This window comes from Castanea sativa, chromosome 6 (genome assembly GCF_040712315.1).
Source record: "Castanea sativa cultivar Marrone di Chiusa Pesio chromosome 6, ASM4071231v1".
In the NCBI taxonomy this organism is placed as follows: Eukaryota; Viridiplantae; Streptophyta; class Magnoliopsida; order Fagales; family Fagaceae; genus Castanea; species Castanea sativa.
The window spans coordinates 433,083-459,771 of record NC_134018.1 but is presented as its reverse complement, the minus strand read 5'-3'; the positions used below and the strand labels follow the sequence as shown (position 1 = coordinate 459,771).

The 26,689-nt window shown below is 35.6% G+C and overlaps 2 protein-coding genes and 1 long non-coding RNA gene across 3 annotated transcripts; 1 reads left to right on the top strand and 2 right to left on the bottom strand.

The window, feature by feature from the left end:
- Positions 1-4,816: 4,816 nt before the first annotated feature.
- On the bottom strand, positions 4,817-7,082 carry LOC142637972 (uncharacterized). The gene is made up of 3 exons (XR_012844941.1): positions 6,933-7,082; positions 6,658-6,827; positions 4,817-5,141 (listed from the first exon to the last, which is right to left on the bottom strand). It is a non-coding gene; the product is annotated as an uncharacterized LOC142637972 (long non-coding RNA).
- A 68-nt stretch (positions 7,083-7,150) lies between these two features.
- Positions 7,151-9,187, bottom strand: LOC142638399 (serine/threonine-protein phosphatase 7 long form homolog). The gene is made up of 5 exons (XM_075812435.1): positions 8,643-9,187; positions 8,393-8,483; positions 7,874-8,272; positions 7,263-7,787; positions 7,151-7,159 (listed from the first exon to the last, which is right to left on the bottom strand). Exons 1-5 carry the CDS (start codon positions 9,185-9,187, stop codon positions 7,151-7,153), a joined length of 1,569 nt encoding a protein of 522 aa, XP_075668550.1.
- Positions 9,188-11,584: 2,397 nt separating this feature from the next.
- On the top strand, positions 11,585-25,355 carry LOC142639021 (putative WD repeat-containing protein C2A9.03). The gene is made up of 10 exons (XM_075813110.1): positions 11,585-11,675; positions 13,193-13,347; positions 13,531-13,686; positions 13,834-13,920; positions 14,261-14,395; positions 14,527-14,637; positions 15,162-15,253; positions 15,337-15,442; positions 24,494-24,580; positions 24,692-25,355. Exons 2-10 carry the CDS (start codon positions 13,219-13,221, stop codon positions 25,106-25,108), a joined length of 1,320 nt encoding a protein of 439 aa, XP_075669225.1. The 5' UTR covers positions 11,585-11,675; positions 13,193-13,218; the 3' UTR covers positions 25,109-25,355.
- The last annotated feature ends 1,334 nt before the right edge of the window (positions 25,356-26,689 follow it).

The following is a 26,689-nucleotide window of genomic DNA, read 5'->3' as shown; positions in this document are numbered from 1 at the left end:
CACACAATTCACACAGCATAAGATCTACTGGTTGTAAGTACTCAAGACAAGACTTTCAATTGACTTTAATTAGGAAACAGGATTCATGACATCCCACCCACTAGACTGTCACATGGAAAAAGGTTTTACTAGAAATGTGAAATCCCTATAATATCCAAATAACGTTAAATTTTGGTAGGCCACAAATTTAAAACAGGATTCTTCTTTTTGTTTTTCTATTTTTCACCCTCCTATATTTGAAAAAGGGTCACATTGCTGCATAATTTCAACATCTCCCCCACAATTCACAACAATATTTTAGTAAATATTAGGATGCTGCTTTATATGCATTTATGCTAGCATCAAGATTGCCTACAAAGATATATTATAAACAACAACCAAAGTCACCATTCATACAAGATAATGATTGTCAACTGCACATAGCAGTAGTAAGAACCTGAAGCTGATAACTTTGGAGGTAAAAGTCTTTGAGCACAATGCAAGAAGAACTGCTTCCTGATTTACTTCACGCATCTGGCGTATCCTAACCACCCTACATGACAAAGTCGTAGTCCTTGATGAGTTAGAAGGAATTGTACAGACAATCTTAGTTTTTCTTAGAGAATTTGAAGTTCCCCTTTCCTGCCCAAGAGTGTTACCACTAGACTGAAGCTCAAATGGAGAGTTCAACTGATCCTGACAAAAGAAAAATAAAAAATTGAGCTTGTTACACGGTTACAAATTACACAAAAAGAAGAATATTCAGGGGAAAAAAATGGAATTAACAACATATTGGATCAAATAAATGCCACTAACACATCCTTAACGCGAAGTTGATAAACAAAAATCTAGATAGGATTTTTAAAAATCTTAAGAATTCACCAACCGTAAAGCATTCTATATCGGAGAACTGTATCTAATCAAAGTAACCGAAATGTGAAATTACACAAAATCCATTTCTACCTTAAAAGTTCTAATTTCTTAGAAATACTCCACTTCTTAACCAAAAGACATTTCTCCCTTAATTGATATCTTTGATGCAAATTATTTTTAACTGCACCTTTCAAAAAGTCCACGTACAGTTAGAGCATGAGACCAAGGAGAAAAGACGCTTAGTCACTAAGCAATGGCTTCCCCCCCCCCCCCCCCCACCCCACACAAAATAAAAAATTAAAACTTTTTTCTCTTTTGCATAAGATCAGCAAGTTCTACTTTCATTAGCATATTGAATCATTTTTAAGCATATTCCTTTCCTTCACTCATATTTTTCAAGAACCAAACCAAGGGTAAACATTCACATCAAATCTTCAAAGGGTCTGGCTCAACATCTCAAAAAGAAATCTTTGATGCAAATACCACTAGACTTAGATAGCACATTGAACATTAATGCAGAGGCAAGGCAAAAAAGGAAGATCCAAGATTCAACATGGGTAGTAGCTGATTAGCCTAAAAACACACAAGTGACTGCCTTCTGAAACATACCAGAATATCTACCAATCATAGTTCATGTAATTTCAGCAACACTCGAGCATCAATATAGTAGGATAAACATCACAAAACAATATAAACATACCTTATTACCCATCAGGAGTGAAACAGCATAGCCAGTATTGAGTGGCACCTTCCATGATGATGACAAAGTCTAAAAAGAAACCAGAAAATATATATTACAGTGTGCACAAATAAAAAGTTTGACAGCAAAAAAGCCAGGTTACAGGGACATAACAGCCTCAATAAACGTGGTTTTCCATAAATAAAAAATTCATAAAAGCCAATGGCAAAAATCAAGAAATAATGAGAATTATGACCTAACAGAAGTTCCAATTGAACTAACAAGTGGCGGACTTCTGGTCAAAGTTAAAGAGGCGACGGACATATTTAAATGACCAACCTCCGTTAGAGCATGAGTCATGGCTCCCAACCATGTTATCTCTAGGGGTTAAATGGACCTCACTTCTAATAGAAATAAAACAATGACATTATGAAGTAACTTTCCATACCAAGTCACTACGAATGCAGCTCCTGGCTTCATGATATGCAGTAAAAATTTTGTCAAAGATGGCCAGTCTTTTCTCTGCTGGCAGTGAATCGCAATTTGGACCATGTAAATCTTTTTCCAATTCTTGAGCTGAACAAATTTGTCACATAAAACAAAACTTGAGACATAAAGCAAAACTTGAGACTTTTTGGACTATAAAAGTAAAGAAGGGGAGAAAAAAAACCAGCAGACACAACCATACTTGAATAAATTCAGAGAAGTTACAAGTGCACTAGTTAAGCAAGAGAAAAAGGTATATTTTTCACAAACGGGATAGTTGCATAAAATATAATCATCGCCAAATATCCGGTTGTGGCCGGAAACCATCGAAGACTTTTAGTGTGGTATAACTCATGGGACTGAAAGAAGTGAAGAAATATAACATTATCCGCAAAAAATTACATACAAACCTACAAAAAGATAAGATTGAGACGAATGTTAAAAAAGTAATTACCAAAAAGATAGAATTGAGTAATTTAACTGGCATAAAGTTATTTACTGAACAAGAATGGAGAATGGCTACTTCAGAAGGACGTGAAAGAGAAAAGAGGAAGAGAAAATGATTGGGTGGGGGGGGGGGAAGCAAAAGAAAAACATACTCTGGAAACCTTCCCTCAATTATTGACGTGTGTAGATCTCGGCTAAGCTGCAATTTTAAAGAAATTCACTTTCATTTATAGACCAAACAAGGAACATCTCAAAGGGATTTCTGAGATAAATTTCCACTCAAAATTAATTTACGCCTAAATCAATTAATTCATTATTATTTTATTTTTGAGGTGAGATTTGATGATCAAATTCATTTCCAATGGCAAAGTATCAAGAGTAAAAATCAGTATATTTAAGGAGACAAGAATGCACCTGGCACTTTTGAAATTCATTAATGCTGTGTCCCAGTTCTGATCTTGTTCAAACAACAAGTTCCCTTTCATATAGGAGGCATAAGCCTACATATTGGAAATTGAAAGTTAGCAAAATGAAAATGGAAGAAGTTATGTAAAACTAGATTAAGTAAAAGATAGTTCTCAAAATAGAGTAATCAAAAGATAAGTATCAAAACATTCACTATCCAAAAAAATTAGGCAGCAATTCAATAATCAACATATGATTCAATGTGTTAATGGTAAAAAGTGATACACTGATGAAATAGCCTATAGTTTTGAACAAGACCCACAGATCATTCATACTCCCTCAAGCATTTCAAAATCCTGTGAAAACTTGACGGTGAAATGATATATTATAGACACACCTCAGCTTCTAACGACGTTCTAAAATCTCCCTTGATTGCGCACAACTGAGCAAACAGTGTAGCCCATTTAACTACTTTCCTCAGCCTTCCAATCAAATAGATACGCTGACGCGAATTTGAGCCATCCGGAAGCTGCCTCTTCTCCATGGCATGGCTCGAAGCTCTCTCTGCCGTGTAAAGCACAAGATGAAGAAACCTATTTCAAATCCAAGTAACGTAAACTGTTAAAAGTTGGAAGCTTTATTAATTTACAGCAGCTGATCCTATATAAACACTGTTTTTTTCATACTAACAATGCAAGCAAACACCTCTTCCTACTACATTGATTTTAAAGACACAATTAACCATTTAAAGGCACTTCACTGAAACAAATAGATGTTTTTCCCCCAAAATGCTTAAAACTTCTGCAGATTACTGATCAATTAAGATACGGAAGAAAACTCAAAGATTGATGTTAGATAAAAACTTCTAAAAACACAAAAATTTGAGTCAGGTCTAAAGGCTAAAGAGAACAAGACAATTTAAGGAGTAGGTCATGCGTATCAATGAAATAAGAAATCATTGTGATGTCAAAAATATTTGACATATACTCAGAAATAACTGAAACTGATTAGTACAATCATGATGAATTCTAACCTTTTGAACAAGACGAAGAGCTGCTATCCAAAGACCTAAAAAGGTGTCATGCCAGGTGGTGCCATTTATTGCTTGAAGGGTTTTAATCAAACCTGCACAATTTGAAACCTTAAAATTATCATTTTTATAGACATTGGATTTGGAAGAATAGATCTGACAACATTTCTATTAAGATTCATGTCAAGGACTATGAAAAACTCTGAATTTACCAGTAATTATTTCAATGCCACATGTTGCATTTACTTGATATCCATCCATGGCATCTTCTAATAAGAGATCAAGAGGAAGCCAAAGAGCAGAACGGCTAGCTCCTTGGCATAGACCAGCAGAGGAAGAGAGAGATCCAAAAGCCATGACTGCATGAAACTTTTGTAGTGAACTTGTTTTGCATTCTCGAGACAATACTATTCGAGCATCTGAAGTCAACCGAAGAGACTCGGGAGTAAGAGTTTTGGAATTTCTTAATGCTGAGGAATTTGCTTGAAGCAACTGTAATCTCTGGATGAAATCTAGCCAATGTGAGGGCCTGACAATGTAGCAGGGACTGTTAGCCTAATTTCTTTCATTCAAAAGAAGACCAAATAGAAATATGATTATGGTAGTTATGAAGAGACATAATAGTTATGACTTCATAAAATTATAAATATGGAATTGAATGGAATAACAAAGCAGGATTCACTGAAAATATAGGACAACTATTTTGGAAAAATCTTTCATAGAATATTAAGTTATGTCTATAAATAATGCACTTAATGGTCAATTCATAACAGTCACTATCCAATGCTTGACCTATTGAGCATAAGAGTCATCCAGTGTGATTTCACTTGCATGCAATTAAAGTAAAATGAACAGAGTTTGAGAAGGACGTTATTAAAAGGGAAATCTACATACATGTTTCGACGAGGCAAGTAAAGAATTCTCGCAGTTACTTTATTTTGTAGAAATTCCCCTACTAACTCAATGGCCATCACAGTATTTAAATTTTGCAATCTCTCCTGAAGTTCAGCCCTCTTCTCATCAAAACTATTATTACGATCTATTTCCATTTCTTGAGATTTAATTATCCATTTGGACTTCTTATCTGAGGTAAGTTCTAGCAAGCGTTCATCATCTAATGTTGCATCAAGCAACTGCCACACAATTGAAAGGATAAATTCAACCACAAGAATCCCAGGTTCACTCACAGGCATACCATATCCCTGTGAAAGTTGAAGAACAGCATCTATCGATTTCATGACCCTGCGTAAATTTTTAAAAAAACAAAAAAAACAAAAAAGAGTTAGAAACTAGAAAACTTTATGATAGAAAATTACAATGGAAAACAAGCATTATAAATTAAGTGAGAGCAATTTCATCAAACATGAAATTTCAATTTTGGGGTTATGCATCAGTTATTATATGACTCATGTGTATCACATAAATAAATGTCATAAAAAATTATTTAATATTTGTGAATTAATTAAGAGATAGTAAACTAAAAAATTTGAAATAAACTTCATTACACTTGAATTGTAGAGCTCTTCTATCCTTATTCAAATTATGTAGTACTACATAAAATAAAATTTTCACAGAAACTCATTGAAAATTTATGAATTTATTAAAGATAATAAACAAAAATGAATAAAAGTTACAGCCGGTGATGCATCCAACATGCACCATCCCAAAGAGAAGATTTCAGTCCAAGTCAACATGGAAAGCTCTGGTTTCCTATTCCTTAGCAATTACTGTAGCTATTTTTCACTACTTCTCTATATTTCAACTTTATGTGTTGTAAACCAGAGCTGTTAAGAAGGCCTAAGCGCATATGAAGGGTTTAGAGCAATGGGGACCTCATTGGCTGTTGAATTATGAGAGGTGTGAACCAGTTTAAAAGCCTACTAATTAAAGATAACGACAGAGCATAAATACATTTTAGTCAGTCATAACATCTAGCACTGTAAGGACATCGAATTTGACATAAAGCATTACACGCAACACTCATTTTCATTCATAGGCCAAACTGAAAGAATTTGGTACGACTGGAAAGATAGATAAAATAACAACTTGTCAAACAGAGAGAGAGAGAGGAACAATGAGGAAATAAACAAAAAGTAAATTCAGAATCTTGAGGTGAAAAAAGAAGAAGAAAAAAGAATGACCAACAGAGAGAGACGAATAATGGGGAAATGAACAAGAAAGAAATTCAGAATCCTGATGTCAAACAGAAATAAAAATAGCACTTTTATCCTCAAATTTCGATAAAGTGAGCTCAAAACAATCATTTGGCTTATTCTCAGCTTTTGAGAACAAAACCAATGACCTCTTGACTCTAGACATTACTTTATTGTCCTCCATTCTCTCAGGAACCAAACACAGTGCAGTCAACGGTCCCAAACTGCATCAGAAACTCATCAAATAACACAGGTACCATGATTACTTAAACAGCAAATTTGATTACTTAGTCATCTTACATTTAAAAAGCAATAAAAAGATTCTACAATGCGGTATCAGGGTTGGAATACATACTAATGGACTAGAGAATTGGACTTATAGCCTTTGAGCTACTTTATTTCGTTTGATAAGTTAGATACATAGATTTATTTATTTCATTCTATTGCAGACAAATAAAGTGAAAAATTATTTATAATATAAACGTAGAGATGCTTTCCATGGTCTCAACCGTAAGATAATTTCAAAAAAAAATATTCAGGACTAGTGTAGCATAAACATATAAAAAGAGATAACATAAACCCTCAAGCATATTGATAAGCCTTACAAATCTTGCAAGGGGTGCTGAGTTGGGCAAAATATACATGCTGAGTTGAACACCATTTGTAGGCAGATGGGGTGCTAACCCTATGGCACTTGACGCTTACGCTGTCTTGTATAATGTCTGGTATGTGGGGGAGGGGGTACCGCATCTCCTTGGTCAGGCTCCTTGCGTTGCTGCAAAGACGAAGTTACAAAGAAACAATGGATCAAATGAATTTTAATACCAACTATAACAGCAGTCACGAAAGTATTCAAAGCTAGTAAATGACCAATGCATACCGTGGGGCCAGCCTTGTGTCCTGCTTTGTGACCACCTGTCCCACAAGGAGGTGCTTTTCTTGTGCGTTTAGGCCGACCTTGTGGGGGTGACTGTAGCTCATCAACTTGCTCATTCTCGACATGCACAACTGGTTGATTTGCTTGACTCCCAACAACTGAAGATACTACAACTGTGGGGGAGGATGGTGTAGCGGACGAAATGTGAGTGAGGCTCATAGTCATAGGAGCTGTATGCAGTCCAGGAGTGGGCATGAATGACATGGAGTCACTATGGGGTGGTACATGGTGTATATGACCAATGCTGTACGAGGGAGATTGAATGTGCATGACCTGAGGGGTGTCATTGAAATCAATGCCGAGATCAAAGGATGGTGGAGTAAGGGATAGATGAGCGGGGTCAGAAAATGTACATAGGGTGGGTGAAGGGATCTCGGGGTGAGAAGATGCATGTGCAGTGGGTACAGGGATCTGTAGGTCAGGAAATGCGGGAGTAGTACGAGGAGGGATCTCTGGGGTAGGTGATGCATGTGGGGGTGGAGGGAACTGTGGGGCAGGTGATGCATGTGGGGGTGGAGGGAACTCTGGGGCAGGATAAGCATGTGGGGGTGGAGGGGGTTGATTTTGGCCTTGATGGGGTGCAACACACTGGCCATGGCTATGGCTGGCAGGAGTTGAGCTCGTGCTTGGTCGTGCATTATGTTCTAGCAGTTTTGGATTTGTTGTATCCGTATCTTCCAAGGGAAGATGGGCAGCTAGACGGTGAAGGCGATCCACTTCCTTCAGCATAGCTGTAATCAGCTTGTGCTCAGGACTGTCTACTACATAACGCATCAACATCTGCTTGTGCATGGCGACCTGCAATTTTTGTAATACAATTAGTACACCTAACACAAAAATGGTAATACGCAACAAAATTTGGAAAGAAAGGTCAAAGCGATTACCGTAATAAGAAGAGAGGCGCTAGTGTGGTCGACAAACCTCCATGTGACTTTACCATACCAGCCGAAGTATGGATGAACACTCGACATAGCACCCTCTAGTCGTGCTCCATGACATAGTTTCTGTGCTCTCGTATTCCATACTTGGATGTGGCTAAAATGTCTGACCCTCCAATCCACTTCAATCTTCCCCCTCAAGTCTATCTTATGAAGGGCATCGTCAGTATCAACATCTTCGGGAATTTCTTGCACCATCCCAAACTGACGAAGAACACGATCCAGTGTATGTTTCTCTACTAGCCAGAAACATACAAGCGGCACCCTCACCGTCCACATGTCCCGTCCTGCTACACAGAACGCAGGCAGGTGGCCTAATTCGGCTTCATATGGTTGCCACACCACCTGTTGTAGTAAAAAAAAAGCGCAGCACATTATGCAATGTTCCATTATTTTGAATTGACATATTTTACAGTTATAACAGTATAGACTAAGATAACATTACAAGAAACACAATTTGGATACCTGGTTGGGATACATAGAATCTAGAAGCTGACGGTACCGAACCAAACAGATTTCGGCGGGGCTATTCTTCGTGCTCACGACCCAAACCAACCTACAATGAAGAAAGAGGAAATCAATATCTACCAAATATGCAATGTAATAAAAAAGAAAAAGGATATGTATGTTGAATAATGCTAAGTTCAATGTGTCATATCGTTTAAAATGATGGATCCAAAAAAAATAGAGAGAATCGGTCAAGGAAGAGACTTACTTAATAGACAATGGCAAAGATGGTAATGGTGGGCCATATGCACCATCTGGTGGGAGGTCCATCCTTGGGCACAAAAAAGGGAATCTGGACCATGCCCAATATTGAACGAGTATTAAGGCCCCACCAATCTGACTAGCGTTTTTGTCGGTTGCCCTGCATAACTCTCTGTACAACCATGCAAGGCAAGCGCTCCCCCAACTGTACCGAGGTGGATTGTGAAGGTCCCTCAACATCTGCAACCACATCGTATGCACCCTATCGCCAGACTTGTCAGCGAAAATTGTGTCCCCTAGGAGTGCTAGAATATAACACCGTGCATACTGATGCACAACAACCTCTTCTGCACCATCGGGCAACCCTTGGTCAATTTTTTCAAGTAGCTTCTTGATTTGGATCCTCTGTCCTTTAAGCACCACGGAATTAGTAACAACTCCAAGCATTTCTTGACATTCAACAGCCCATTTCAAGGCACAAGTTCCAACAATTGCCTCACCATCGATTGGAATCCCCAACAGAACCTCCATGTCTTGTAATGTGATCGTCATCTCACCATGTGGAAGGTGGAAGGTGTGGGTTTCAGGCCGCCATCGCTCAACAAAGGCCGTTATCAAATTATGGTCAAGCTCTCTAAATGGGGTCCTATACAGCCCCTCTAATCCAATTCTCTTGACAATGTCGAGGACGCGATCATCCACCATCGGGCTTCGTTTTCGAAACTCCTCATTACGACCACGACATTTCAATACCCCCGGATCCTGCACATGATAGAACCATGGTGATGAGATGTAATATGTCATTACCTTCGTATAAATGATTGTAGCTATTGTTGGGAAAATAGACTATAAATTATTCAATTGGATTTTCCATGAGTTTATGACAACTTATTTAACGAAGCGTTTGTAGTCTCCTTATTTTTTTTATACAAAAAACCAAAAATACAAAAGCTATATAGCAAGATTAAAGTTATGCTCAAGAAGAATTTCATCAACAAAATCAGGAGTATAGCCTAAAACGAAAATGATAAGAGGTAGATAATTATTTACAGACCATTTTGCAAGAACATTACTATGCATTCAAAGCTAGTGATACCATTGACAAACTTAGGATTTTAGAAATGAAAAAAAAAATATCAACATAATGTAAAAGGATAAGAAAAGAAAGAGCTGGTATTCAGCAGGTCATCGATTTTAATTTTACCTGGCCTTCCCAAACAGCGGATGATCGATGTTCTGTTAGAAACCTTAACACCGAAGGAACCCTGGGACCAGGACCGAACTCATCATCCACCTCAGCAACGGCAGCCATACTACACAAATTTTAGGGAGTCAAGAGTAATATAAACCCCTGTTCAAGATAAATTGCCAAGGATCTCAATGTATAGCCTAATTTATTGCACAATTCTCCAAATACCACTATCCACACAACCTCCATAAGAGACAATATTTATGTCAATAAGATAGAATCAAGTGAATAGAAAAACTAGCTAAATAGAATACATCAAGTTAAAACTACTAGGTAAGTTCGGGTGACATTGCAAGGAGAAAATTGGCATATAAAGATAATTTTCAAACATATATGTTAGTTAACATTGTTTTCAAACTAATTAGCAAACTAACATCTCAAGATTTTTAAACTCGATTTCACTGTAACAACTCGAAACTCAGAAAATTGAGTTCCACGTGAACTCGACTCTTTAACACTCGATTTTCCTAAAACAAAAATAGAACCAAAAGGAGAAAATTGGCATAAGACACCCATTTTCAAACATATACGTTAGTTAACATCGTTTTCAAACTAATTAGCAAACTAACATTTCGAGTTTCTTAGACTCGATTTTACTGTAGCAACTACCAAAACGGTAACACGAAGCATGGGACTTCATCTAAGTTTTTTTCATCACTCCTTGAAATTTAATTAACAATTGGAGTCTAAAGCTAATTTTGCCACTCTACTACCAAAACGTCACCCGACATTGTGATACAATAATTGTTCAACACCTATAGTATTACATGCAACAAAAACAAATTCTTATATATATTATCTATTTCATTAATTATTTATCCAAATTTTTATCAACTGTATTTCTTTTGTAAAATAACCCTAAAACTAATCATAAACTAGTCTCAAAAACCAAATCTTGCTGGACTTTGAACATATAACACAGATTATCCTCCTCCTCCTCAACAAATGTCCTCAAATTTCATTAGCCAATTAATAGTAAAAATTAAATTATGTAAATACAAAATCAACCATTTATTAACACAAGAATAAATTAAGAACCAGAAAAATAAAGGGGAAAATTAGTAAAAACTTACCTTTGCAATGGGGATGGTTTGGGTCTTTGGGTCGGATTTGGGTGTGTGGAGAGACGGTGGGAGAGTGTTTGAGAGACGGTGTGGGTGTTTTTGAGAGACGTTGGTGTGACTAACAGAGACGGTGGAGACTGAGAGAGATTTGACAGTGAGAGACGGTGGAGAGACGATGGAGAGACGGTGGAGACTGAGAGATTTGACAATGAGAGACGGTGGAGAGACGGTGGAGACTGAGAGATTTGACAGTGAGAGACGGTGGAGAGACGGTGGAGACTGAGAGAGATTTGAGAGTCAGACTGAGAGAGACGGTGAGAGTGTTTGAAATTGAGGGATTAAGTGAAAGTGAGCTGCAAAGAAATCGAGTTCAATGGACTCGATTTACTATTGTCCTAATTCGAGTCCAATGGACTCGATTTTTAGGTCAACGTGGACTCCCTGTCCACGTCAGCTGCTGCCAGATGAACAAATCGACTCCATTGAACTCAATTTCTTTGCCCAAAATCGAGTTCTCTGGACTCGATTTGTTAGAAACCAAATTTGTTTCAAACCTTCGTTTACTAATGATATAGTTTTGAATTTATAGTTATTTAAAAAAAAAATTCGATTTCGCATCTAAGTTCAACTGTCTTACCATTTCTTTTATTTTCAACTTTAACGAAGTGCAATTTTGTATTATTTCAAAAGGAAAAACAAGCTCCATCTAACTTACAATCTCAAAAAGGTCAATTTTTTTTTTCTTCCACTTGTTTTTTAATTCTTCTTTTCTTATTCTATTTGTTAAGATCATGGGCTTTTGTTTTTTTGATCTCTGTTTATTTTTTGTTGATCTTATTTGATGCTGTTGATGAAGATTGATTCTTGTTGTGCACTGTTGTCTGAATCCTCGTTTTGTGTCTATTTTTAATGTAAATTGTTGTCTTTGACTTGCTATATTGACCCTTGTATGGAAATCATGATTGTTTGCAGGGAAAATTACGCTGACCTCCCATAAGGTTTTCAGTTATTACACTCATATCTCCTCTAGTTTAGAATAAGACACCACCCCTAAAGTTCATACAATTTCACACTAAGCTCCTCTAAATGGCTGAAAAAAAGGTTTTAAAATTTTTTTAAAAAAAAGCTTTAAACAATCTCAAATTTTTTATTAGAAGGGGTGTCAATGACAGCTTAAGTGAATAGTAAATAAGAAATTCAAAAAAAATTTAAAGTCTTTCTTCAATCATCCAAGGGAGGCCAATGTAAAAAATTTGGGTAATAGTATGCATTTCAGGGGAGGTGAGTGTCTTATTACAAACTATAGGGGAGTTGAGTATAATAACAAAAAAGCTTAGGGCAAGTAAGTGCAATTTCCCCATTGTTTGTATGTGGTATGTCCAATTTTTCTAAGGATTTACTGAAAGTTGAAGAATTCGAGTGTTAAGCACTAAGGTCAAGCCACACCCCTTAGGACTTAGGAGTACCAGATGGTGGGCTCATTGGTCTAGGGATTGACATAAACCTAGATGTTCCAAGTTCAATGCACCGCACTGTCGGTCCATTGGATTTCTGAGGTGGCTCATGGCTGGGGAGTGAAATAGTTTGGCCAAAAGTTGAGACACCACTTCCTTATATTAAAAAATAAATAAATAAATAAATAAGCACTAAGGTTTATGCCCAGGTTGTCATTTTTAGTTTATGTTGGCTATTTTGGTTTGTTGAAGGTGGAAAGGCCATTGCCTAGTGGTTGTTGGCTAAAAAATTATATAAATCACCCGACTTAACTATTGGAGATGTTGGTCAAGGCTCTTATAGCTCAACTAAGAGTTCTAATCTAGGGTTCAAATCTCCCCACCCCATTTTAATTATTGAATTATCAACAAAAAAAAAACTATTGGAGAAGTTTCTTAATACATTACCAATTTTTATCAGTGGCATGAGTAATTGGTCCATGGAATAAGTAACTTCATCTGAATGTCCATTACGATGGTCTGATCTGCCTAACTGTTGTGATATCTGAATTATGTAGAAGAAAATGTTACCCCTAGCGGGTGGTGATACTCCAAAGTAATCCTTATACAATCAATTTTAGTTGATAAGTGAAAGCCCTTTTTAGAATACAATGGCGTAGCCTCGTAATTAAATTTCAGTGTGTATTGCTACATATTTTGAGCTGAAATGTGATCTTGTTGTCTTTGCTGGTGCTTTACTACTTCTTGTCTTTGCTGATGCTATACTACTTGGCTTGCATTTGTATTACAGTAGGTGTGAAAATTGTTCAACAGAACATGTCCCAAAACAAAGGGGATGATGCTGAATACATGGCGGATGAATATGAAAGAGAAGATGTAGACAATGAGTTTCGTGGTAAAGAAAGGGGTGGCTCAGAGTCTGATGTTGATGAATACAACAACTTGGTTTGTATCCCTTGTGAGATCACGTATATGCATATCTTAAGTGAAATAAATATTGTCATGTTGGCATAAGCTAGTGTAGATCATTTAAAAAAAAAATTTGGTATTGTTGGGTTAAAGTATTTTTCTAAAGTGATGTAGCCTTTACTTAGGCTAATATGTAATGACTTTCTGGCTCTGGTGCAGAATGGTACTACTGCTGCTCAAGCTAGAAGTGGGAAAGATATCCAGGGGATCCCTTGGGATAGGCTTAGCATCACTAGGGAGAAATACTGGCAAACTAGGCTAGAACAATACAGGAACTATGAAAACATCCCTCATTCTGGAGAGGGGTCTCAGAAGGTTAATTTTTTTTTTTTTGGGGGGGGGGGGGGGGGAGGGGGGGGATTTTTATATATCAAATGATTATATGACTATGTTGATAATTGTAAGTTAACTGAAGATCAATAAGGTCATTTTTCCTTTTGTTTGAAATCCATTCAAAAACAGGATTGCAAAGTTACGAAGAAAGGGAGCTCATATTATGAGTTCAGGCGGAATTCAAGATCTGTGAAACCAACCATTCTTCATTTTCAGGTCAGGTGAATGAAAGTTATTGTAATACCCTGAAGGCTATTTTTTCCCTTTTCATCTTGAATTCAGTGATTTTTTTGCAATCTTGGTTGACATGAAACTGATTTGCGTTACGTTATTGATCCTCTTATTTGTATCATTTGCTCAAATGAATTAATATCAGCTCTTTGAGTAACAATATTGGTCACATATATTTGATAAAATGGGTTAGTTGAATTGCTATGTTGATATGGACACCAGACACGGATATAACAAAACACAAACACACAGGCATGGAACTTTCCGTAAAATAAGACTTGTGGTATGATTGGCTGACCTACATTTTTATTGTTTGGTGATGCAGTTGAGGAACTTGGTTTGGGCTACCTCAAAGCATGATGTCTACCTTATGTCTGATTTTTCTGTCATCCATTGGTCCTCCTTAAATTGCACCAAGCAAGAAGTTCTCAATGTCTCAGGGCATGTTGCACCATCGGAGGTGGGTGTTTGGGATATGATATTTGGTTTGAAAAACAACCTGGGTTTTGTATCTTTAATGTAATTAATGTCCTTCTTTTGATCTTGAATTATGCTCTTCCATGAAATCTATCTATCTATTTTCTCCCACAGAAACTTCCTGGAAGTCTGTTGGAGGGATTTACTCAGACTCAAGTGAGTTCTCTTTCTGTAAAAGAGAAGCTACTAGTTGCTGGAGGATTCCAAGGAGAACTTGTTTGTAAGGTAAGTTTCATAGTATTGTGTGTGTGTGTTTGTATTGATAGATAAGTTGAGTTTTTGGATCCAAGGGGAGGGCGAATGGGATCCTTCGCTTCATGAGGCATGGTCCTCAGCAATTTTGCCATCCTTGAGGTGTCTACTGTAAATTTTTTCTTAAATGGTAGTCAAAGTCTCAGAGATATTACAGACTGATTAAGCATTGCCGCTGCAGTTGCAGCCAACCAATGTACATGGCGACAGCACATACTTGTCTCTTGCTAGTTTCTTGTGCAATATAAATTTTTTTTTTTATTGGCATTCCTTGGAGTGACCTAGCAATCAAGCTGTCCTTAATGGAATACTGATACAAGATGAAGAAAACTTCTACAATTTGAGAATGAACTGAGATCTCTCGCTAGGCAATTTGCTAAATGCTATCATCCAGCCACTCTATCCCTCTAAGAGTTATCAAGTTGCATTATGAACATATTGTAAAACATTAAGGCTAAATTTTCTCTTCTTTTATTTTATTTTTCTCTAATTTGCAGCATCTGGATCGGCCTGGAGTTAGTTTTTGTTCCAGGACAACTTCTGATGACAATGCTATCACCAATGCTGTTGAGATTTATGTCAGCTCCAGGTAATTTTTTTACCCCTTGTCTTGGTAGTGGGATTGTGAACTTCCAAAACAAACCTAATTAAACTTGTCTTCTTCAATTTCAGTGGTGCATTTCACTTTACAGCTTCAAATAATGATTGTGGAGTTAGAGACTTTGATATGGAGAAATTTCAACTTTCTAAGCATTTCCAATTTCCATGGCCAGTGAATGTGAGCCCCTTAGATTGTATTTTCTGGCTATTTATATCAAGAAATGGACACTTGGTGATTCTTGGTTGTATATGCATAGATAGCATGGGTAGCAAGTTTTACAAGCTTCAAATCATATCTCATGACATACGTGCAGATGATGATAGTTTCAGTTACATTTCAAATGATGCTAAAATTTTACATTTGCCTGCAACGTGGAACCATGGGGGTGCAACTTGATATTTCAGTGCACTCTTCAGGTCGTAGACTGAGATATGTACTAGTACAAATGCAAGTATACAGTTTTATTTATAAGAAAAAGGTAACAAAGTACTTTTATGTCATGACCTGTCCAATTAATGGAATATTGAAACAAAAAATAGTGGATGGAGGGATTGTATTAGGATATCTGTCTTGGCAACAATGGTTTGAGTTGTAAAAATGAGAATATTTTGACAAGGCTCAATTGATAGAGTCATATCCCATCATTTTGATTGCCTGACCATTTAATGAATTTTTATAATCATTTGGTAGTTATTTGGCTATGTTCCCGTACTATAGTAATTTTGTTGGACAAGAAGACCGGTTCTTTGAGTCATGGTTGAGATGGTTGTGGTTTAAGATGAAGGAAAAATTCTGGTTTTGCATCTCATGCAAAACCCACAACGGAAGCAACGAACTAGGGTCTATTTCGTTGATGATTGATAACGTGCACAAAGTAAATTTCAGAATTTAAGAACAAGATAGCGTACCTTGGTGTGGAGAAATTCAAAACAAAGATTATAAGCACTTGTGAACACTTTTAATCTTCACTCCAATTCCACTTTACTCCCAAGATGTGTGGTCTCTCAATCAGTTTTTCAAAAGGGAGAATGAAAGTGTGTCTCACACTCTCTCATACACCGTTTCTTTTTCTTTTCTAATTTCTTCTAATAAAAATTCTGTATGTTTCTCCCTTTATAACTAACTGATTATCTAATTGGGCTGGCCTATTGGGCATTTCCAATTGGGTTTTAGTGTGTGGCTTGGAGTGGGACCAAAAGGGACCAATAAGACACTAGCTCCAATGGGTCTTGGGCTTTTCTGTCAACTCTTAACAAGTCCAAAGTTACCATTAATTATATTTAATATCACTATATAAATATAATTGCACTCTAGGCCTAATTAATAAATTATATCCCAAGACTTTATTATACACGTAACCCCTTCATAAAATATTCGTAGTAACACAAAGTCATAAATGTAGACTGCCACTTTGTAAATTACTACATCTTATCCTTGAGTACCCAGTTTAATCCTTTAAAGTTATTCATTATATATTTATGAAATCCAATTTCATAAATATATACTTTAGCAATTTCTTACTAAAGTGGTTAGGCCTAACTCTTTGAATAACTGAACCCATTAAACTTATCTCAAGGGAATATTTTATATTTCCATTAAGAGACTATGAATTTCATCTTGAGAATATATGTTCCATCAACACTAAATGTGGTTGCCCAACATACTGAGGTTTTGACCGTCACTTCAGATCTCACTCCTGATATATCAAAGTAACCTACACTTCATGATCAGGTCCATTATTCTCTCAAGATTAAGAGTTCATGCAAATAGAAGTCGTGAGATTTATTATTCATTTAACAGTCATTAGGAGAATAATAAATCTCACAGCGGTCCTGTTCAATATGTTTTAACCCTTAAAGCATATCAACATATCAACTAGAAGTCTCCACTTCCATGATCAAGACAAATCATCTTGGTTGACACGTTATAATCTTCGCAGATGAAATGCCCAATTTCATCACCGACTACGAACTATTAATTCTGAGTTTATAAAGAACTTGTGATTTAAATCTTCTGCGACTTTTCACATAAATCACATACAATGCATCTCATGGACTATATGATAATATCTCATATTCATGTTATCATTATTTTAGATAATAATAAAATAACTTTACCAATCACAATATTAAGTCATACATCATGTCATACATAATGTCATACATAATATCATACATAGCATCATACAATAGGATTTAAGGGCACTAATCATAACAATCTCTCACTTGCCCTAAAGACTATTGTGCACTAATCTAACTCTCATTCCCTCCAAATGTAACTCAAAAGTCCTTTGAGGCAAGGCTTTGGTAAAAGGATCTACTAGATTATTTGCACTTTCAATCTTTGCTACCACAACATCTCCACGAGCAACAATATCTCGAATGATGTGGAATGATGTGGTACTTCCTTTCAATGTACTTTCCTTTCTTATGATTCCTTGGATCTTTGGATTGTGCAACCGCTCCACTATTGTCACAAAACAATGTGATGGGAACTTGCTCCATTCTCACAACACCAAGATCAGAAAGGAATTTCTTGAGCCAAACAGCCTCCTTTGCTGCTTTACAAGCAGCAACGTACTCGGCTTCCATGGTGGAGTCCGCAATACAAGATTGTTTAACGCTCCTCCAACTTATGGCTCCACCTCCCAAGGTGAAAACACATCCTGAAGTGGATTTTTTGAAATCTAGATCTGACTGAAAGTCTGAATCTGTATAGCCAATGGGAATCAAATCCTCACTATGGTAAATAAGCATATAATCTCTTGTTCTCCTAAGATACTTGAGAATATGCTTTACAGCTTACCAATGTTTTGGTCCTAGATTTGATTGATATCGGTTGACCATGCCAACTGAATAACAAATATCTGGTCTAGTACAAAGCATGGCATACATGAGACTTCCCACTGCAGAAGCATAAGGAATTTGTCTCATCATATTTTCTTCCTCTTGAGTCTTAGGCCTTTGGTCATCAGACAGAGGAACTCCATGTCTAAAAGGAAGCAATCCTTTCTTGGAGTTTTGCATGCTAAACCGTTCTAGAACCTTATCTATATATCCAGTTTGTGATAAGCCTAACATCTTATTCTTGCGATCTCGCCAAAGCTTGATCCCTAGAATAAAATTAGCCTCACCCAAGTCCTTCATATCAAATTGGCTTGACAACCAAACTTTAACCGATGACATTACCCCTACATCATTCCCAATGAGTAGAATATTATCAACATAAAGCACTAGGAACATTACTACTTTGTCTCGATGTCTTTTGTACACACATGGTTCATCAAGATTCTGTTAAAAACCAAATGACTTGATTGCTTGATCAAATCTGATGTTCCATGACCTAGATGCTTGTTTAAGTCCATAAATGGACCTATTCAACTTGCATACCATATGCTCTTGATTCTTTGCTATGAAACCTTCTGGTTGCAACATGTATATTTCTTCTTCAAGATTGCCATTAAGAAATGCAGTCTTGACATCCATTTGTCAAATCTCATAATCATAATGAGCAGCAATGGATAAGAGAATTCTGATAGATTTAAGCATGGCTACTGGCGAAAAAATTTCATCATAATCAATACCTTCTTTTTGTGTATACCCTTTCGCCACTAGTCTTGCTTTAAAGGTTTCAACCTTTCCATCTATCCCTCTCTTTCTCTTATAAACCCATTTGCAACCAACAGGTTTAATGCCGTTAGGCGCCTTTACAAGATCCCATACATGATTGGAATCCATAGAATCCAATTCAGATTTCATAGCCTGGACCCAATGATGTGCATCTATATCATTCATTGCTTCATCATAAGTGTAAGGATCCGATTCAGCCTCTTCTGAGATAGCCTCATAAGTTTCTCCCAAACCTATGAATCTTATAGGAGGCCGAATAATTCTCCCACTACGACGAGGCACATGTGTACTAGACATCTCATGAGTAGTATCTTGTGGTGTATCTAATACAGTCACATCATCCCTAGTGTCATCCATTGGTTGTTCAACTACAGATTCATTCATTTCAGCCAAGACAACTCTACTTCTAGGAGTAAAATTATTCATATAGTCATTTTTCAAGAATTTGGCATTTGTGCTAACAAACACTTTATTATCTTTATGACTATAGAATAAACCTCCAACTGTTCCTTTTGGATACCCTACAAAAATTACCACTTCTGTTTTAGACTGTAACTTGTCAAACTTTCCTTTCAACACATGTGCTGGACAACCCCAAATGTGGAGATGTCTCATACTAGGCTTACGCCCATTCCACAACTCTACAGGTGTTTTAGGAATAGACTTCGAAGGTACTAAATTCAGAAAATACATTGCAGTATTTAAGGCATATCCCCAAAAAGAAATTGGTAGAGTCGAATAACTCAACATGGACCTAACCATATCTAAAAGAGTCTTATTCCTTCTTTCTGCTACACCATTTTGTTGTGGAGTTCCAGGTGCAGTCAATTGGGATATAATCTCATTTTCAGTCAAGTAATCCTTGAAACCACCAAGAAGGTATTCGCCACCTCGATCAGATCGAATGGCCTTTATGTGTTTACCCAATTGATTCTCAACTTCAGCCCTAAACTCTTTGAACTTTTCAAAAGTTTTGGACTTCCGTTTCATTAGGTACACATAACCAAATCTAGAGTAATCATCAGTAAAAGTAATGAAATACTCATAGCCACCTCTTGCTTGAATTGACATAGGACCACATACATCTGAATGTACTAGTTCTAGCAAATCTTGAGCTCTTCTACCCTTTGCATTAAAAGGTCGTTTGGTCATCTTACCTTCCAAACAAGATTCGCAAACTGGAAAACCATCAAAGTCCATGGGCTGTAAAAGTCCATCTTTGATTAGTCTTTGAATCCTACTTGAATTGATATGACCTAAACGCAAGTGCCATAGATATGCATCACTAGCAGAAGGAAAATTTCTCTTTAATGATTTTACATGAGAGTTACTATCTAATTCAGAATTGTATAATTCATGCTTATCAGGAGTTAAAATATAAAGACCATCCACAATATTGCTAGAACAGATAAACACTTTATACTTCTTTATTACAACATTGTCTTTCAGGATAACACAATATCCATGTTTACCTAAGTAAGTTGCAGAAATTAAATTCCTATGAACATTAGGTACATACAAACAGTCTTCCAATATTAAAACTCTAGACTTAAAACACAAATTAAACACTCCAACAACTTCAACCGGAATCTTGCTCCTATCAGCCAAAGTAAGAAATAGTTCTCCCTCATTCAATTTTTTGGTCTCCTGGAACCCTTGCAAAGAATTGCAGATATGATTAATACAACCTGAATCCACACACCAGGAATCTGTTGGATTCTGTACCAAACATATTTCAAGAAGAAATGAACTTTTCATACCTTTATTCTTGGCAGCCTTGTATGTTGGACAATTCCTCTTCCAATGTCCTTTCTCACCACAATGGAAACACTTTCCTTTGTTGGTAACCCCTAAGGCAATTTGTTTACCATCTTTCTTAGTGAAGTCCTTCTTCTTCTTCTTCTTACCCTTGCCTTTCGACTCAGGTTGAGAAGTAGAAGCTTCACCCACATTGGCTTCAACACTAGAAGTACCAAGGATGCCTTCCGCCGCCACTAACTCATTCATTAATTCAGATAAAAAATAAATCTTTTTGTTCATATTATAATTGAGTCTGAATTCCTTGAATGATTCTGGTAGTGACTGGAGTATCATATCCACTTGGGATTCTCCATCAATGTCGGCACCTAAAACTTCTAATGTGTTCAGATTAGCAATCATCCTAAGACAATGCTCCCTCACTGAACTTCCTGCAGCCGTTTTGGTCTTATAAATTTGCCTCATGGTTTCTTGCCTTGCAGAACGGCCTTACTCACCAAACATCTCCTTTAGACTATGCATTATATCCGAAGCAAGTTCTACATCCTGCATTTGATGCTGTAGAACATTTGAGATAGATGCTAGGATGTAGCACTTGGCCATCTCATTAGATTTCTGCCAACGATCATATCGTTGTTTTTCCTCAAGAGGAGCATCTAATGAAGGAAAGTTAGGACATGGTTGAGTAAGCACATATTTGTGCTCTTCAGCAGTAAGAACAATGTCCAAATTTCTTTTCCAATCAACATAGTTGGATCCAGTTGTTTGTTTTGGTTAAGAATAGAAACAAGTGGGCTAAATGATGCCATGACAAAATTTGAAAATAATAAACATGAATATAATAAGTAAATTGGACATTATGAATTTAGCATAAAAGCATATAATATAGAACCTTAATAAAACCATAAAATAACATATGCAACGACAACCCAATCTCATATTCAATATCCCTCAGCATAGAGTGAGCATAAAATACTATGATTGATTGAGAACTATTCTCATTATTAGTGTTATCATGATAACTCTTATCAAACACTAATAATATGTCGTTTTATATTTAGTCTCTAAGTAATAATAGTAAGAACTCAGTATAGATGATACTAAAATACTATGTCTAGTGTATACCATTGTCTAGAATCATGTGTAACCACATCTCATCCCTTTAACAGGCTTATTTTGTAGTACCATGATAAAACACTCTCCGCATGGAATGCAAAGCTCGAAGCTAAGACAAGGTGTTTATCAAACCACTAAAAATCAAGAAATTCAATCTTGTAGGACCATGAAATAAATACTCTCCGCATGGAATGCTAAGCTCGAGGCAAAGACAAAGTATACATTTCACACTACTATGAACCAACAATGGAGGCCGTGAGATCCAATCCTTGAATCTCTCTCCCACTAGATATTTTAAAATAAAGGTTTTTAAGATCAAGAATGATAATAATGCTAGACACGTGAAAAAATATAATCATAATCTCATTAGGAATAAATTTCATTAAACTAGCATTAATATATATAAATATATATATATATATAACGTAATAAAAACCCTTATTACATATAAAAATTCATATTATATTATATATAATATAATATACCAATTAATATATGTAATATATATTTAATTACATTATATTATATATATATATATAATGTAATAAAAACTCATATATTATAAAATAATATTATATTATTATTATATATATATATATATATATAATACAATATATGATTGTCAAAAGGTAAGAATCCTTACGGATTCATTTTTCCAAGCAAAAAGTGGCCATCTCATTCAATGGTCAAACCATGCATGAAAATCCAAGCGGTTAAACAAGAATCCGTATAACCATATATATATATATATATATATATATATATATATATATAGAAACCAAGGCACACGAAACAATGCCTTTCAATCTAAAACAGTGCCTTTGACGTTTGACAGTTACATGAATTCATATTAGCAACTATCTCAAGACACGGCTTGCAATTAACAAGATCTGTCACTATTCAAACCCACTTGCAATATATATATATACACGGATTTTATGAAAATTAAAAACGATGACACAACACCATAACTTGATGCAGAAAATTGTAACACAAAGATAACGGTTTTCTTAAATTTTAAAATTCAATCACACACTATACAATCATGATATGAAAACCTGGCTCTGATACCAATTGAAGGAAAAATTCTGGTTTTGCATCTCATGCAAAACCCACAGCGGAAGCAATGAACTAGGGTCTATTTCGTTCATGATTGATAACGTGCACAAAATAAATTTCAGAATTTAAGAACAAGATAGCGTACCTTGGTGTGGAGAAATTCAAAACAAAGATTATAAGCACTTGGGAACACTTTTAATCTTCACTCCAATTCCACTTTACGCCCAAGATGTGTGGTCTCTCAATCAGTTTTTTAAAAGGGAGAATGAAAGTGTGTCTCACACTCTCTCACACACCGTTTTTCTTTCTTTTCTAATTTCTTCTAATAAAAATTATGTATGTTTCTCCCTTTATAACTAACTGATTATCTAATTGGGCTGGCCTATTGGGCCTTTCCAATTGGGCTTTAGTGTGTGGCTTGGAGTGGGACCAAAAGGGACCAATAAGACACTAGCTCCAATGGGCCTTGGGCTTTTCTGTCAACTCTTGACAAGTCCAAAGTTACCATTAATTATATTTAATATCACTATATAAATATAATTGCACTCTAGGCCTTATTAATAAATTATATCCCAAGACTTTATTATACACGTAACCCCTTCATAAAATATTTGTAGTAACACAAAGTCATAAATGTAAACTGCCACTTTGTAAATTACTACATCTTATCCTTGAGTACCCGGTTTAATCCTTTAAAGTTATTCATTATATATTTATGAAATCCAATTTCATAAATATAAATTTTAGCAATTTATTACTAAAGTGGTTAGGCCTAACTCTCTGAATAACTGAACCCGTTAAATTTATCTCAAGGGAATATTTTATATCTCCATTAAGAGATTATGAATTCCATCTTGAGAATATATGTTCCATCAACACTAAATGTAGTTGCCCAACATACTGAGGTTTTGACCGTCACTTCAGATCTCACTCCTAATATATCAAAGCAACCTACACTTCATGATCAGGTCCATTATTCTCTCAGGATTAAGAGTTCATGCAAATAGAAGTCGTGAGATTTATTATTCATTTGACAGTCATTAGGAGAATAATAAATCTCACAGTGGTCCTGTTCAATATGTTTTAACCCTTAAAACATATCAACATATCAACTAGAAGTCTCCACTTCCATGATCAAGACAAATCATCTTAGTTGACACGTTATAATCTTCGCAGATGAAATGCCCAATTTCATCACCAACTACGAACTATTAATTCTGAGTTTACAGAGAACTTGTGATTTACATCTTCTGCGACTTTTCACATAAATCACATACAATGCATCTCATGGACTATATGATAATGTCTTATATTCATGTTACCATTATTTTAGATAATAATAAAATAACTTTACCAATCACAATATTAAGTCATACATCATGTCATACATAATGTCATACATAATATCATACATAGCATCATACAATAGGATTTAAGGGCACTAATCCTAACATAAGATGCATTATATCTCCTGTACTGTTTACAAGTATTAATAGTTTGGATTACATGCAGAGGTTTATGAATGTGAGACATAGTATGTATATCTTTGTTAGTCATGGACATTGTAGATTATGGCCAAATTGCAAATTATAATGGCTAGTTCACTGTTCACATCACAAAGTAACAAGTGGATGAGTTTTTACATGCTCTAGTCTGCTATTTGCAGCATACTTCTGTGAGTCCTGATGGTAAACTTCTTACAATTGTGGGAGACAACCCAGAAGGTATGCTGGTGGATTCCCAAACTGGAAAGGTACTCAAATTTGTTTTCAATCGTTTGTCAGCTAGACTTTATAAGAATTATACATCTAGAGCTGCTGCCTTAATGGCTAAGCATGTGTAATTTGAATTTTGATTGTTATAGACCGTGATGACCTTGTGTGGACACCTGGATTTCTCATTTGCATCAGCATGGCACCCTGATAATGTCACTCTCGCGACTGGAAATCAAGACAAAACCTGCCGGGTTTGGGACGTTCGAAATTTGTCCAAGTCAGTTGCTGTTCTGAAGGGCAACATTGGAGCAATTCGTTCTATCTGCTATTCTTCTGATGGTCAGTATATGGCAATGGCAGAGGCTGCTGACTTTGTGCATGTCTATGATGCAAAAAATGGATTTGAGAAGGAACAGGAGATTGATTTCTTTGGTGAAATAGCAGGCATATCATTTAGTCCAGACACTGAGTCAGGGCCTCTTTTTATTGGAGTGTGGGATCGTACATATGCTAGTCTCCTTGAGTATGGCCGATGCTCCCTTGTTGCAGGAAATTCTACATGTTAGAGATATATTAACCCATTAGAATAGGCTAAGCCTAGTCTCCTACTTCTACCTACAAGTAAAAGAGTTGGTTTAGCCCATTCTAATTAGCTAATATATCTCTAACACTACATAACAACAACCTAGACCCTCTGAGCGGAATGTATTTTCTAAAATATAATATGGTAGAACTAAAATGTATTTCTATATAGAAAATTGCGATTGGTATGATGTTAAAACTTTTGCTTAAAAGTAATTATGTTGAATGGAATTGTGTTACATTATTGGATAATTCATTTCTTTATTATGTAATTAATATTATTTTTATTTTTATTTTTAATAATGGCTATAGCACAAAAATAACATATTAGCTTGAACTTTAAATTAACTAGTCGCAAATCTGTGCGATGCACGGAAAAGCTATTGACTCTAAAAAAAAAAAAAAATTCAACAATGAGTAAATAGACTTTTTGCTAGTTAGTATTTTTTTTTTTAAATGAAAAAATATTTAACTTCTATACTTTTCCATAGTTTAGAAGTGTTATCTAATATTGAACGTTATTGAGTTGCAAGTGCATAGTTACCGAAACCTACAAAATAATTTACATTTTTTAAATTTATAAAGCAAAACTTTCAATAGTTATATATACACACACTTAAAACTAATATAAACTGCAAATATATAAACAAAAACCATGATATGAGGAAGACACACCATGTTTCAAATTTAAGTAGCAATATGACTTTCTTGTAATAATAACAATATAGGTGGCGTTTGGATTCAAATTGTTGCGTCCATGGTTTGCGTTTAACACGTTTCAGCCTTTTTTTTTTCCCTGGACAGGGCCTCTTGCACTGTTCATTGTCCATGATGAGCAAGAGGCTTATGAACAACGCCTCTTTCACGCCTTTCCTTTTTTTTTTTTTAGCCGTGATTTTTGACTTTTCTGCACACCAGTAGGTCTCGCGTACTATTCATGGGACCTACAAACCTCACTTTTCAGCCAATTTTTCATTAAAAATGGGTTCCACGGTACTATTCACACATTTAAAAATTATTTTGCTACTGTGTTTTCAATTTTTAGTTTTCAGTTATATCCAAACGGACCCATAGACAATTCAAAACATAGAATAATATCAAAATTATAAATAATAAATCAACCAAAAATCATAACTTTTAATAAGAAAACAAAAAATTACATGAACCTAAATAAAAAACATTTAAGGTGAAGAATTAAGATCAACCTACTGAGACGCAAATACCAAAAACCCCAAGACGTAAAACTTCAAAATTTATGGATTCCCCAATTCTACTTCAAAACCAAACCAAATTCAACAAATTTATATATAATATACTAAATAAAAATTTATCATTCCCTAGGCTGGAAGGCAAAGATTGTATCTTTGATTTTTCTCCAAAAAAAAATAGAGATGTTTTATTTGCCATGTATAATATAAAAAAATAATTAGTAGAAATTTCAACCCAAAAACCAAACCCTCTTTTTTTTTTTTTTTTCAATATTGGTCTTTTTTTTTTTCAACATTGGTCTTTTTTTTTTTTTAGTCCTATCATAATTTTTGTTTTTTTATAGATTATTAACGTTT

What these genes read in the sequence shown, in the direction of transcription:
- LOC142638399 (XM_075812435.1), bottom strand. Translation starts at nt 9,187, where the DNA reads ATGACGATCACATTACAAGACATGGAGGTTCTGTTGGGGATTCCAATC. An exon ending in TCTTTGCCATTGTCTATTAA is followed by an intron (nt 8,484 to 8,642) that starts GTAAGTCTCTTC and finishes TCTTCATTGTAG; the next exon opens with GTTGGTTTGGGTCGTGAGCA. An exon ending in GCGCCTCTCTTCTTATTACG is followed by an intron (nt 7,788 to 7,873) that starts GTAATCGCTTTG and finishes CAAAAATTGCAG; the next exon opens with GTCGCCATGCACAAGCAGAT.
- LOC142639021 (XM_075813110.1), top strand. Translation starts at nt 13,219, where the DNA reads ATGTCCCAAAACAAAGGGGATGATGCTGAATACATGGCGGATGAATAT. An exon ending in TTGATGAATACAACAACTTG is followed by an intron (nt 13,348 to 13,530) that starts GTTTGTATCCCT and finishes GCTCTGGTGCAG; the next exon opens with AATGGTACTACTGCTGCTCA. An exon ending in CAACCATTCTTCATTTTCAG is followed by an intron (nt 13,921 to 14,260) that starts GTCAGGTGAATG and finishes TTGGTGATGCAG; the next exon opens with TTGAGGAACTTGGTTTGGGC.